This window comes from Meriones unguiculatus, chromosome 14 (genome assembly GCF_030254825.1).
Source record: "Meriones unguiculatus strain TT.TT164.6M chromosome 14, Bangor_MerUng_6.1, whole genome shotgun sequence".
Lineage (NCBI taxonomy): Eukaryota > Metazoa > Chordata > Mammalia > Rodentia > Muridae > Meriones > Meriones unguiculatus.
The window spans coordinates 54098044-54113063 of NC_083361.1; the positions used below are offsets into that span (position 1 = coordinate 54098044).

Sequence of the window (15020 nt, forward strand, 5' to 3'; positions counted from 1 at the left end):
TCAGCAAATCTTTTGGATTGGACTGTGTTAGAATGTTTGGTTTTAAAAATTGCTCTATGGGGGCTGGAGAGATGGTTCAGAGGTTAAGAGCACTGTCTCCTCCTCCAGAAGTCCTGAGTTCAATTCCCGGCAACTGCTTGGTGGTTCACAACCATCTACACTGGGACCTGATGCCCTCTTCTGGCATGTAGGTGTACATGCAGACAGATCACTCAGTTACATAAAATAAAGAAATAAATCTTTTAAAAATTTTACTTTATGGCCAGGTGTGATGGCAAATACCTTCTGATCTCCACAGTTGGGAGGCAGAGGCAGGAGATCTCTGTGAATTCTAAGCCAGCCTGGTCTAGATAGTTCAGGGCAACCATCAAAACAAACAAACCAACTAAAAATTAAATGAACAAAAATTATTTGAATTGCTGACATAAGTTTCATTTAAAAATGTTAAATGAATTTTGGCTTGAATGATGATAAAATTTGCAATAATTTCTGAAATGGCCCTAAATATACGTGTATTTTTTTATACTTCATATTTATAAAAAGTAATACTGTCAGGATTGAGGATCAGTTATCAAACCAAGATGCTGACCAGCTCTGAAACATGGTGAGGGTGCTGATTCATGCAGTACAAATTTTCAGCAAAGACAGAATTCTCTGTGTAAACAAGCATATCCCTTTACTAGAATGAAAGCTGGCTTCAGTCTAACAAATAACAAAACTATATATATATTAGAGAATTGTCCTAAACTTTTCAAAATAATTTATTATCACCGAAATATTATATGTATACCTATTTTATATGACTATACAGCTGAGGTCATTTAAAATTGTTTTGGTAAAAAGGATCAGGAGTGGAAAACATTTTAAGAAGCCCTACCAAAGAAAGCAATGTACTTTATATTTCAAAATAGCTAGAATAAAGGATATTGAATATTTTTATCAGAAAGAAATTATTATTTTAAAACTATTTTTATGTTTTTTTTTTCCCTTTTTTTGTTTTTTGAAACAAAGTTTCTCCACTTTGTAGACCAGGCTGCCCTCAAACTCACAGCCATCTGCTTGCCTCTGCCTCCCTGAGTGCTGGGATCAAAGGCGTGCGCCACCATGCCTGGCTCCAACTTTTATTTTATTTTATTTTTATTACAATAGCCCATGTAACTATTTTCAATTAGTTACATGGGCTGCCATGTAACTATTTTCAATTAGTTACATGGGCTGACTATATTTTAGGAAATTAATATAAATATAATGCCATCTTTTCTGGGTAAAGAAATCTTAATTTTTCCCAAGGTTTTCTGATATCTCCCTTAGAAAGCCATACAATTTTCTCTTTCTTTCAAACCTACAAGCCTAAAACCTAAAGCGTGCCATGAAATTTATATCCAGTTGCAATCAGAGATGATTCAATGAAAAAGTCCAGTGATGAGGCAGAACAACAACAAAAAAAAAACATAAATAGAATCAGAGAAATAGAATTACCCCCTCCCCATAGGTCCACCAGGGTCAAAATACGAATATTTAATAAATAAGGGAAGCTGGTGTGTATCTGGGAGTCATCAGCTCACCTTGCCCACAGACTCCCAAGAACATGGTGTTTTGTCTGAATTTAACCAGGGCCCTGTTCAGAAGTACCATTAACTTATAAGCTCTAACCAGGTCTTCGAAGATTAGACACCAGTTAGTGAAAGGCAGATGGCTTGAGATAAACTTCTCTCTTTGGAGGGGAGTAAGAATGAATGCTAAACCAGGGTAATAAGAAAAACCAAGAATTAAAAAAATGTCACCTCCAGGGTAGGGGGATGTGATTGTGTTCATATGGGACAGACGAAATACTGCTCCCCCTTTCTTTTTCCTTTTCTTTCTGCATCAACGTGGGTCATGCGGAGGGCTGTGTAGGTTGTCAGTTTATATGCTGGACACTCACAATGATATTTAGGCTGCCTACAATTGTAACGAGAAGGCCCCACAGGCTCACAGGGAATGGCTTTAACAGGAGGTGTGACCTTGCTGAAGGAAGTATATCCTGCTGCCCTGTGGGTCAAGATGTAAAACTCTTAGCCCCTTCTCCAGCACCAGGACTGCCTGCAGCCTGCCATGCTTTCTGCCATGATGACAATGGACTAAACCTCTGCTAATGTAAGCCAGCCCCAATTAAATGTTTTCCTTTGTAAGAGTTGCCGTGGTCACGGTGTCTCTCCACAGCAATAAAATTCTAATTAAGACAAGGCCCATCTTTGAATAAGTACAACAACAACAAAAGCAACCAAAAAACCAAAACAAACAAAAGCAGTCTCACTTGACAGGAAGTAAAATCAATCTACAATAAATCCCCCCTCACTATCCTCCTACCCTACTCCTTCCTCCCAAAGGAACCCCTTTCTCCAACCTCAGAGCTCAAGTAAGTAACGCAGACTCTGAGGAATGTGTGTGTTGACAGGAAAGCATGGTAGGGAATGCAGTCTAAGCACCTTATGTAACTTACCTTAAATGAGGGAGAAATTAGTGACTAATAAGACAGTTGTTCTTTCCCAAACCCTAAGTTTCATTAGTCACAACATTAAGAGCACTGTCACAGTAGGAATACTGTCCCAGACTTAGCCACAGTGGTATGGCTGGACCGCCATGCACTTTGAGATGGGGGACACAATGACACTAGGGTCAGATCCTTGACATCAGTTCCGGAGTGGCTTTGTGACTCTGGGCAGAAGTTTAAATCCCTCAAAATCTCCATTTCGGGGGGGGGTTCCCTATAACCCCAACCTGGAAGACTAAGGCAGGCGGACTGCTTTGACTATTCTACGCAGTGCGTTCCAAACCAGACTAGACTTCAGAGTGAGAGTCAAATGTAGCGAGTGGGGGGTGGAGGGCTCTAACTCCACCCCCCTCTGATTTTCTTTTTCTCAGGTATAGACAATGTGCCCACAAGGCTGGCCCCCAGGCTCCTCTCGTTTGACCTCCTGTTTCCAAATGTGGTCCTGTTCCTGGCTCTTGGAATCTGGCTCCCATTGGCTGTACTAAATGACATCGCTAGGCTAGGTGTGGTCTGAGCTGCTGAGGAGGGAAACGTGCATTCTCCCCCTCCTGGAGTCTGCTTTCTAGAGAGGCCCTCATTTGGGGAACAGCTGGATCCTGCCCAGACATCATTACCAACCCAGTAAACCGTTTACCATTTCCTTCTAGTTCCTTGTGTGTGCAATCTCCTGGTTGGGGCCATCAGGGAAAAGTAAACACCAATCTCGTCCTATCAATCATGTCACACCTGAAGCTGCAAACCCCTGGCTCACTCTTGGCTGCTGTCCAAATGCAGTCTGGCAAACTTCTGACATGCGCCAGTGAGGCTCTGTGAGTACTCCAGGAAAACAAGATTTCGCTCTTCCAAAGTACACAGCGAGGCGACACACCTCCTCGACCCTGCCCCATCCCAAGCCCTTCCCTCAGCTGGAATGTCTTTCCACTCCCCATGCTGGAGGCCGAATGTGTCCAGGGCTCTCTGGCTTTCCTTCAGTATGTGTTCAAATCAGGATCTTTGCTCCCTGTCATTTGTGACTACACCCCACTTAGTACGAACAGTTCCCAATCCCCCTCTGCCTCACCCCTCTCCAATTCCCAGTGTAATAGGACCTAGCAGCAATGAAGAATTGGGCCAAATAAATAAGATGGTAAAAACGAAGCGGTTACGTAAGAAGAAAAAATCATCCACAAGAATTATCACCAATCTCTCTACAAGAAATTAATTTAGGGGCTGAAGAGATGGTTCAGGGTTAGGAGCATTCGCTGCTCCCGCAGAGCTTCTGGGTTTGGTTCCCAGCATCTCCTTGGCACTTCACAAGCATCCATCACTCCAGTTCCAGAGGCTCCAAAACCTTCTGTGACTCACTCCACAGGCACAATGCACGCATATAGTACACCTACCTACACACTGGCAAAACGCTCACACGCAAAACAAAATAAACCTAAAAAAGTAAAGATATTAATTTAAAAATATCAGCCACCAACAGCGATAGCCAACTCAAAGCAATGCTAATGGATGAGAGTACAGCATTATTCAGTCCCCAAAGGGGACTTCTGAACAAAGGTGTGGAAACAAATGGGGTATTGAGAACAGCGGGGCAGCTGACTTTTTTGTTGTTTTTGAGACAGGGTTTCACTGTGTAGCCTTGGTTGTCCTGGATTTACTCTGCAGACCAGGCTGGCCTCAAACTCATAGAGGTCTGCCTGCCTCTGCCTCCCCAAGTGCTGGGATTACAGGTGTGAGCCACCAGGCCCAGCAGAGCAGGTGACTTTTAAAGGACACTAATCCTTAATAGGGTATTTCACTAAAAGGTAGTAAAGGATTGATGAGATGGATTAACCAGTAAAGCCCAACTGGACATCCCTAAGTTCAACCCCAGAGACCCTGGTGAGATGAAAGAACTGACTCCTGCCAAGTATGCACTGATCCCCATACACACACACACACACACACACACACACACACACGAATAAATAAATGTCATTAAAACCTTTTTTAGCGAGGTGCGGTGGCACATGCCTGTAATCCCAGCACTCAGGGAGGCAGAGGCAGGTGTATCTCTGTGAGTTCGAGGCCAGCCTGTCTACAGAGTGAGTCCAGGACAATCAAGGCTATACACAGAAACCTTGCATTGAAAAACAAACCGAAGTTTTTTTTTTTAAAGGTGGTAAACTTTCTTTGTAATTTCTAGTTATCAGACTGGAGAAGCCCCAGTAATTCATGTAATTGATTAACAGTAACTGGCTATTCATTACATTTGTAATGAATGAAAGGACAGTATGTATAACTGTCCACAAGTTGCTTATTTAAAAACTGTGTGAAAGTTCCTATCGCTGAAGACACAAGGCATTCAGTCAGGGTCCAGAGACCCCTGAGCTGGAACTGACCCGAATGCCCCCTTCCTGACCACCAGCTTTCATGGTACTAGAAGGCAGCATGCAAGCTTCCAAAGAAGAGGCAGCCAGCAGTCCCGCCCAGCTGTGAACCACACCCAGAACCACACCAAGAACATGAGAACCCTAAGGGTGCTACAGTGGCACAAAAACCTTGGTAGTAACCCACACCCTTTAATTGGACTTACGACCCACTCAACAACAGAGGAGTCACGCCTAGTACTGGAAACCTAGCTAAGTACTCAGTACTAGTGAAGTCATGGTTGCTGGAGGCCAATCTGCAGCCACCAGTTTACTGAACCAGCATAATCCCTGACAATGATCTACTATAAATGTTGGTCCTCAGGCCCACAGGAAAGTACAGTCTTCGCAAACACCTATCAGGGAAGCTTCTCTTTTCAGTAGACAGAGATCACTACAGAAAACCACAGCCAATCAAAATGCAGACTTGGAGAGCCACGTCCCAATGGAGACATCTACAAAATATCCTTGCACTTAAGGCTCAGAGAGCACTGTGAAAGAGCAGGTAGGAAAAGCTAGAGCACAGGGAGTTTGCTGTGAAGAGTGTAATATCAGAAGTCTCACCAATGAAGTCTCACCAAGTGACCGCCCAGATGTGAGCTGAACAAAGACGACACCAGTAGTCACGCCAAACTTGAAAAATTCCCCCAGGCCTCAATCCTACACTAAGAACCATAGACAACTGAAAAAACCTGGGAGCAGAAGAGCTGAGCTTCTTCAGGGGAGAGCTCAGCAGTCAGTTGTGTAGCACCAATTGGTCAGACCTGAGAACACACATACATGCATCATGATTCAGACTGAACAGGTTATGTTTAGAAAAAAATGTATGTATCTACACATATGCATTCAATAACAATTAGTGAAAAAAAAAGGTGATGAATTTGGAGGAGGGTGGACAGGGGCACATGAGCGGTTTTAGAAGGAGGAAAGGGGAGAAATGTTGTAATTATATTATAATCTCAAAAATAAAATAAAACAAAGAATAAAAGGACTTGGGTTTTAGCTCTACAGACCCCTACAGGAAGAGCCTGGTGACCCAATGGTACATCATGAACCAGCGCTGGAAAATGAGCACTTCCTGGTTCCTTTGTATCTATTCTCAGCTGTTCTCTTCTCTTCGCCTGTATTCTTCCTGCTCAACTGTCTCTCTAACCCCAGTACCCAGCACGGAACTGGTATCTAGGCAAGCAAATGGCTCTATTTGTAAATGGAAAAACCTGGTACTCACCTCAAAGAGATGCTTAAGTGAAAAGGCAGGATGCCTGGAAGGCGAGTCCACGAGGTCTGCAGGGAGCAACTCACAGAGCAACTCTTACCATCTCCCATTCCACGGGGGCTGCCCGAACAACTGTGTTGAGACTATGTAACTTCCAACAGGAAGTGATAGCTGCAGGCAGTGATACAGCTCAGTCCCTCCCTAAGGTCAGTGCGAGCACTCCTAGCAGCAGTTGGTGTAAAAACTCAAGACTGCTGAAAACAAGTTTATCATAAAAACATTTGTCATGTCTCACATAAAAAAAAAAAAAAAAGATCGGGGGTAATTATTATCTGGGTCTGTGCAAGAATTTCACCTTATTTAGAAAAAAACGGTGTCTTCAAATGCAATCAGGTTGAAGTTCTTGAGATGAAAGCATCCTGGACCGGTGGGCTATGAGTCCAGTGATGAATATCAGTAAAAGGCAGAAGAGGGGATGAGGGACACTGAGCAAAAGGCCATGACCTAATAGAGCCAGAGACTGGAGTGATACAGACATTGAGACCATCTGGGCCACCAGAAATAGGAAAGACAAGAGAGGGGCCAATCCAGAGCTGTCCAGGGCATGTATACCTTGACCTGGGACTCCTAACCTCCAGAGCTGTGAAAAGGCAGTTGTCTGTTCTTAGGGTCCTAGGAAATAACAGTGTGGCAACTGAAGGTGGTCCCCAAAGAAAGACAGCTAGCCACACAAACATGCGTATGTCCAGCACATGGGTAACGGGCCCCAGGGTTCCATAACCATTATGTTAGACAGATTCCAGTCTCTGTAAGAAACACCCCAAGAAAGCAATCTCAACGGCAGGAAGTTGTCTGTGGGCTGTGTGTTTCAGAGGTATTTGGTCCATCTGTTTGACTCATTGTTTCTGGGTCTATGACCAGGAACATCATTATGAGACAGAGAGAGAGAGAGAGAGAGAGAGAGAGAGAAGCTGCCCACCTCATTTGAAGAGAGAATAGAAAGAGCCAGGCACAGAGAGGGTGGCAAGAAGGTAAAGCCCCCAGGATGTGTCACAGGGACATCCTTCAACTCACCCTCTGCTCCCTGTCCTGGAAGTTTCCATCAAGTTCCAATCACACCCTCAAATGATGAGTCTGACAACAGATGAGTCCACAGATGGGGTCAGAGACCTTTTGATCCAATCACCTGTCAATGATTAGCTCCAGCAGCTGGGCTGAGCAGGCCTTCAACAATGACTTTGGCGGGTGGGGGGCCATTTCATACTCAAACCATAAACAGCAATGACCCTGAACAGATCGCTGAAAGCACTCCCACCTCCTGTTTCTAGGATACAAGAGGAAGGGATACGCTGGGACAAGAGTTTGTTTCAGTTCCTGCCTTGACTGGTGCACAGATACAACACTCTCTAAAACATCTGCAGAACCAGTAAGAAAAGCAGAAGCCACCACACAAAGGAAAGCTGATAGCCACCAACACCCAAAGTAGACAGAAGTGTGGGAACAACGCATGAGATCACTCCACTCTGTCCTTCACGCTAGCATAAGCTTTTCAAGCACGAGGTCTTCTCACACAGAGCGAATCATTCAAAGGGGGTGGGGTGAGAGGAGGCATACACATTTTCATAAGTATCTTGGCATAGATCTTCATGTATGTAAATTTCTCTAGTAGAAACTCATTTGCTGTAAGGTGGGCGGATGCGGGTGCCTTCCCAGGTTTGGCTATGCCGCTGCAGTCTGCCCAGGTTCCCATCTTTCACTTTTAAGTTGGGACCTGTGTTCTCCCAATGCAACACTGTAACATTTAACACCACTTTCCCCAAACTATCCAAGCAATTGCTACAAGACCCTGACAAGAAGAACTGTTATCTAGAAGTAAATTCCGGAGGAAGAAAAATGGATACAGGAATTGGGCAGGGCAGTGAGTTGGCTCTGTTCCCACATGGCCTTTTTCTCTGTGTCCCTCATCTCCTCTTTCATCCCTTATGGACCCTCACTAATGGATTCTGGGGCCACCTGGATAAGATACTCTCATCTCAAGAACTGCCAAGCCCAATGATCTGAGTTGGATCCCCGCGACCCACATGTAGAAGGAGAGAACCCATTCATTCATACATATGTATGTGTTATGGTGTATGCTCTACATTCCACCCCCACCACATTCGAAATAAATACATGTGGGAGAAAAGAATTATATATCTGTTTTTGAGAAGAGGTCATGTTCTTTAGTCTGCCACTGTAGAAATGAGATGAGCCTTTGAAAACCAGCATTGGATGGACACGAAACGGTTTTTTAACATGGAAAAATTGATAGGAAATGTAGCAGCTTTTCATGGGCCGTCTCTTAGTAAGATGGTTTTTATCTTTATTTTTAGGCCCTGATTCACTCTGTGCCTCCAATGTGAATTGCTGGAGTACAGAAATTACCTGGATTTTATTTCCTTGAGTCCTGTCTTCACAAGTGACGAACAAGAATAAATCTCATTAAATGCTGATGTTCATGCCTAGCAGCTTCTCAATTAGTTCACATCAAGCATCAAGAAAATGATTTCTTTAAACTTCCTCCCTAGCCAGGCATGATTAAGAATTCATTTATTAGTCTGGGGATGTAGCTGAGTGGTAGATGTCTTGCCTAGCATATGTGACTGTCTAGGTTTGAGTCCCTGAACTGCACCAAAAAATTTACATATTTATTCAACTAATACTTACTGAGAAGCTCTCTGGGACCAGAGAGCACTGGTACAAGACTTAGTGGTAGATTAAATAGAGAAAAGCCCTCCTCTGTGCAATTTATATTCTAGCAGAGAGACAGGATCTATATGAAAAAAATCAGCAAGATCTAGAGCTTGTTTTATCAGTTAAATGCACAGAAGAAATGCAGGCTGGAGTAGCTAACTGGTGGTGTTGACATCTCTCTCCTCTGTATCCCACCAACACAGCCAAGACTGACCTATTTGTATCATGACACTGTGTGTGTCCCTAAGCCTGATGACCTCTTGGAGGCAAGCACCTTTACCCAATGAGCCATCTTGCCAGTTTTTGTTTTGTTTTGAGATAGGGCCTCAAGCTGGCCTTGATATTCCTCATGACATTCCTGCCTCAGCTTCCCAAGTGATGGAATTATAGGCACTCATCACCCTGCTCCGCCTAAGAATGAGCCATTCCCATTTATTTGCTAAAAAACCATCTTCTACGAACTTTTTACCTAGCACCCTACTACTGAGCCACACATCTTTCCCCATGGACAACACAGTCCAATTAATTAATTAATTAATTAATTAAATGATAGGACTTCTCTGTGTAGCCCTGGCTGTTTTGGAACTCACTCAGTAGACCAGACTGCCTCAGACTCAGGGATCTGCCTGCCTCTGCCTCCGCTTCATCAGTGCTGGGATTCCAGCCTCTGCCACCACTGCCTGGCTTCCAAGGACAACTGTTGCCAACCTTACCAGGCTAGCCATCTACGTACTGTCCTTGGCAAGTTAGCAAGTGTAAATGGCTTTTACCAAATTAGTCTGTCATTAACAACCGAGGGAGGAAGATGGAACGAACATGCTAGCATTTCCTAAATGAGTTCCTCACCGAGGCTCAGCTGCAGGAACAGGCCGGTTTGACATCAGAGCTGATCTCTGTAACACCGGGGGAGAGATAAAAGTCTCAGCTTACCCACGGAGATACAGGCATGACAGTGCGCTGAAGGTCACACTGTGAGTACTACAGGGGAAATTTGAACTCCACATACTGCGGTTATAGTCTTTCCTTCCCTATTGACCAGTGCTGGAATTCTTGGTTTTCTATAGCAGAAGTTACTTCTCCACTTCTCAAAAGCAGCCCCCCTTCGGATTTCTCTACTTAGGATTACGTTACCCGACAGTCAATAGAACTCAACAGTTAAATAAAATATTCATATCCTATACTCAACACTGACTAATTTTCAAATTAAAACTGCCACTGACTCTCACAATTCCTAGTTCCTGACCCCTCTTCCCATCCCACTACTTTTCCTTTCTTGCTTCTTGTGTGGGTGAATCTTAAGCCTACCTCTCCAGCCAGTGGAATACCCAGGTGGCACCAGGATCCCATGTTGCATATCTAGATGTTAATACAACATACAACCCACAGGATAAACGAAGAGTGTGAACCCGATCTGGATAATTTCTAGACAATTTCACTTAATGGTGTTCTTGTCAATTACCTCCATAACAGCTTCCAGGTCGGAGGAAGCAGAAATCGTGCAGATAAGATAACAGTCCTCCATATAGCGACGCTAACATCACAACTTCCTCCCCTTAGCGTGGGAACAGCTCATCTTTTACTATGTGCCCAACTGCAGGTGCATTCGGGGGAAATAGCAGAAGGCGCGCACACAAGGACCAACGGATTGCAGGGCTACCTCGCGGTCTGCGGCAGAGCTCTGGGGCGTGCAACCCCCAGCCAGCACTCGCCGGCGCCCAGGGGAAGGAGAGCCCATGCGAGGCCGGGGATGCGGGCGCGGGGTCCCAGCCGCTCCCTCCCCAGCGCGCTCTCGGAGCCACCCGCAGGAGCGCGGCGCGCGGCCCGGGCGCTGGGCGATGGCTGCTCCACCAGCCCCGCGCGCCCCGCCGCCGCCAGGCCCCGCGCCCCCGCCCCGCTCCCGCGCCCCCGTCCCTCTCCGCGCGCCCCGCCCCCTCCCCGGTCCCCCCTCCCGTCCCAGCCCCCCCCCCGTCTCCGTCCGCGCGCCCCAGCCCCCCGCCGAGTCCTCACCACAGCTTCCTCTTGAGCGGCAGGAGGCTGCCGCGGTTGGACGGGGTGACGCCGATGGCCATCTGCAGCACCGTCAGGTATTTCTGGTACTTCATCTTGTCCCCGCTCCGCTCGCGGGCAGGGCCCCGCCGCCGCCGCCGCCGCCGCAGACACAGCCCCTCCAAGCGCCGCATAGATCAGCTCTGGGCCATCCGCCGCCCCGCCGCGCGCTCCGCTCCCGCTCCCGCCGCCGTGCGTGGCCCGCTCGCGCCGCCGTGCGTGGCCCGGTACCGCCGCCGTGCGCGCCCTCCTCCTGCTCTCCGCCGCCCCGCGCGAGCTCGGCACCGCTGCGCACCGGCGGGCGCGGCCTGGAGGCGGCGCTAAGAGAGCCTGGCAGCGCGCAGGACTGCACCCCACGTGCCTCAGTTTCCCCCGGGGGGGGGTGCTGAAAGCTTATTTCCAGTCGGTTATGGCCATAAAGAGTCTCGGAGCAGGAAAAAAAAAAATGTGTATGATTACCACCTAGCGGTTTGTCGGTTAAGCGTTTTTGTTTCCTGCCCGGGTGTGTGATTGACGGTTTTATAATCCTAACGGGTGCGTTGCGTAGATGTTCTACAGGCATGGTTCTGGATGGTGGAAATGCTGGGGTCGGGCAAAAAAATAGCTCAGTAATCAGTTGCGAAAAGTTGAGATTGTTCTATGACCTTTAAACTTACTGGGGGGACGAATGTACAGGGAAAAGAAAAAAAGTAGACAGCAGATGCATCTTATACTATGATCTAAAATATTGCAAGTATTATGAGTAATTATAAGCAATGTTTGCAAGCAACGCGCCTGCAACCCCTCTATGGATCCGGAGTCCCCGAGAGAGCACCGGAAGTGGGTGGGGCTGGTGAGGGGGCTCAGAAAGTCAAGTTCATGAGGACTCCTTCCTCAGCCCCCTGTAAAACATGGGACTTGCCAGCCTGTCACCCCCAATCAGTGAGAGACCCAGTCTAAAAGAAGGCGGGCAACGACTGGAAGAAGATGCCTGATGTCCACCCTTGGCCATCACATGGTTCTTGCACACATGCACACACACACACCAGGCCCAGTCCTGAGCATAGGCTGAGCCTTGCTTGGCCTCTAGGGCACAGCGTACCCACACAGCACCTCTTCTGTGCTTTGGCGAACTCTCACTTTAGGATTCCTATCAGCGTTTTATTATTTGAGCTGCTACCGTGCAGGATCACGGAGATCCTTTGACGTAATTCCGATATTCATTCATCAGATGTCCTCACTAGGTCCTCATTTCTTTTTGTCACAATATTTATGAGGGTTAGTTTTTCTCAAGTTAACCCAAACTATAGTCACCTGCAAAGAGGGAACCTCAGTTGAGGAACTGCCTCCACCAGATTGGCCTGCAGGCCTGTCATTGTGGGCATTTTCTTGAGTAATGATTGCTATGGGAGGACCTGGCACACTATGGACCGTGCCACCCATCCAGGGGTATATAAGGAAGCAGGCTGAGCAAGTGATGAGGAGCAAGCCAGGAAGCAGCATTCTTCCCTGAATTCTGCTTCCGTTCCTGTCTCCAGGTTCCGGCCTTGAGCTCCTGCCCTGACTTCTTTCAGTGACGGGCTGTGATGTGGGATTGTAAACTTAAATAAGCTCTCTTCCTCCCACGCTGCTTTTGGCCAGAGTTTTATCCTAGCAATGGAGGCACAAACTAGTACAACATTCTTTCCCTTTGTTTCTGATTTTGCTTGTTTCTTGTTTGATGCAGGAGCTCACTATGTTGCCCAGGCTGATTGTGGACTCATGTCAATCCTCCTGCCTCAGCCTCCAAGTGATGGGATTGCAGTGTATGCTACCACACTTAGCTTCATATCACTCTCCTCGCTTCAGTTTCCACTCTTCATTCAGGAAGTTCTGCCGAATTCATGTCTACGACGCCTGGAAAGTGCCGGTCCCACGTTGCCTGTTCATTCTGCACTGCCCCTTAGACAACAGATTCCACCTGAATCCCATCCTCACTGTATTCATTGTGTCTTTGCCGCACCTTCACGTTTGTGGATCAGTTTCTTCTTTTCAGTTTTATACGGTGCTGGTGGATCAACCACAGCAAGAAAAGGCAGCGATGCAACTGCACCCCTGGCTTAGCCCCTAAACTTAACAGCAATGTCCACTGACCAAGCACAGACACACTCTGAAGGACCCTCCGGAGGTCGATCAATGGAGAAGGGCACTGTGTAGGCATCATGACTTGAATTTAGATACCGCCCCCACCACACACACACACACACACACACACACACACACACATACACACACACACACCACAGAAGTTGTGATTCTCCACCCCTGGAATCCCAGTACCAGAGGGCAGGGCACAGGGTAGAGACAAGAAGCTTGCTGGTCACCAGCCTAGCCAAAAAGCCAGAGAGTTCATTAGGACACCCTTTCTCAAGGTGCCAAGTGGAAACTGACAGAGCAGATCACAGATGCACAGGCCACACACAGGTATAGTGTCTTAGTTACTTTTCTACTGCCATGATGAGACGCCATGACCTAGGCAACTTACAAATGGATGCATTTCACTGAGGACCTCCTTACGGTTTCAGAGGGTGAGTCTATGACCATCGTGATGGGGAGCACGGGAGCACACAGGCAGGCACAGTGTTGGAGCCGGAACTGAAAGCTTACATCTTGAGACCGACAAGAGGGAGGCAGAGAGAGAGACAGAGAAACAGAGGGAGAGAGCGAGAACTAAAAAAGGTATGGACTTTTGAAACCTCAAAGCCCTGCCCCCCCATGACACACTTCCTCCAATAATGCCACGCCTCCTAATCCTTCTCAAACAGTTCCACCAACTGGAGACCAAGTTCCTAATATACGAGCCTGTGAGGGCCATTACCGTGCAAACTACCACATATGGTATACAGCAAGCATGTGCACAGCTACACACAAACAGCCTGCTGTGACGGAACACTGCTTAGGGGCTTACCATGGACTGCCATGAGAAGGGGTGTTCACTGAATGACCAATAGCAGAGCCTGTGTCACATGCATTTGCTCAGAGTTAGTGTGTGGTACCTGAAATCTGAACCATTCTTTGAGGGACTGCTGCTGTTTTACTGAATTGTAGTAGCTGACGCTGGGCACATCTGGACATGTACGGCCCCAACTATTTATATACATTTGCGTATGATGGACACATGAAGGGCACTGAGAACAAGTTCCTGGATGCCCGCCAGGAAGAGATACCAAATGTTAATCCTCGTCCTCCACAGGATCCCTCTTCGTTTTCAAATCGATCGGCATGGAAGATTAGCACACGTAAATTTCCCTGTGGCTTGGGCTCCCAACATTATGTCACACCCAGGTAGGAAAGCAACCCTGAATCCTCTTCACTTCCATTGGTCCAGGACTTTCAGCTCTTACAGAAGACGAGGAACCAGTAGGTCTCTAACGCTTCAAATGCACACACATGCCAGAGGGAACCCTGGAGCAGGGCTGAGGATCAAACCCGGGGTAGTGCATGCTAACATGCTAAGCAAATGTTCTAGCGCTGAGCTATGCTCCCGCTATAAAAAGTCATTTTGAGACAGGTGCTTGCCAAGTTACAATCCTCCTGCCCCAGCCTCCTGAGCACCAGGGACTGCCATACCCAACACCACCTTCTAAAGGGACATCAAGTCCCGCTGGCAAACATTCACCGTTTCTTTATTTGTTTGTCCTTTTGCATGGCTTTTGCTGTCTATGGGGTGTTTGATAAGCACTAGATTATGCTGAGTGTTTGATTTATGCAAAGGCAAAGGACCTATGAGGGAAAACGAGAGATACAAAGAAATGAGTGAAGCACTTTCAGAGTGGCAGAAAGGTCTACATCAACATAAAAGGTGGAACGCTGCGAAAGAAAAAAAAAAAAAAGGCCAAACCCAGCCTGTTCAAAAGTCCAGCGATTAGCCAAAGGTTTGCAACATTCTAAGGAGATGTGTTCAAAAATAAAACAAAACAAAGCAAAAACAACAGCAGCAACAACAAAGCCCCACTGAATCTTGATGAGCATGGCGAGCTTCATGGCATTTCACATGTCTGACCTCCACCCTCTCTTCCCCTCGCTGTTACTAAAACACACATTTGAAAGCTACAAATGAGTTAAAAGAGGAGGAATAGAA

The 15020-nt window shown here is 46.8% G+C and overlaps 1 protein-coding gene across 6 annotated transcripts in view; it reads right to left on the minus strand.

Moving 5' to 3' along the window:
• Nucleotides 1–11169, minus strand: part of Tjp1 (tight junction protein 1) — a 241628-nt gene extending 230459 nt beyond the window's left edge. For 2 of the 6 annotated variants that reach the window (XM_060367285.1, XM_060367284.1), the window contains exon 1: nt 10883–11169. In XM_060367285.1, coding sequence (XP_060223268.1) covers nt 10883–11055 — 173 coding nt within the window. In that variant the 5' untranslated portion in view covers nt 11056–11169. The remainder of the gene's footprint in view (nt 1–10882) is intronic. The other 4 variants (XM_060367288.1, XM_060367283.1, XM_060367287.1 and 1 more) reach the window with 2 other exon arrangements.
• Between the last annotated feature and the right edge of the window lie 3851 nt (nt 11170–15020).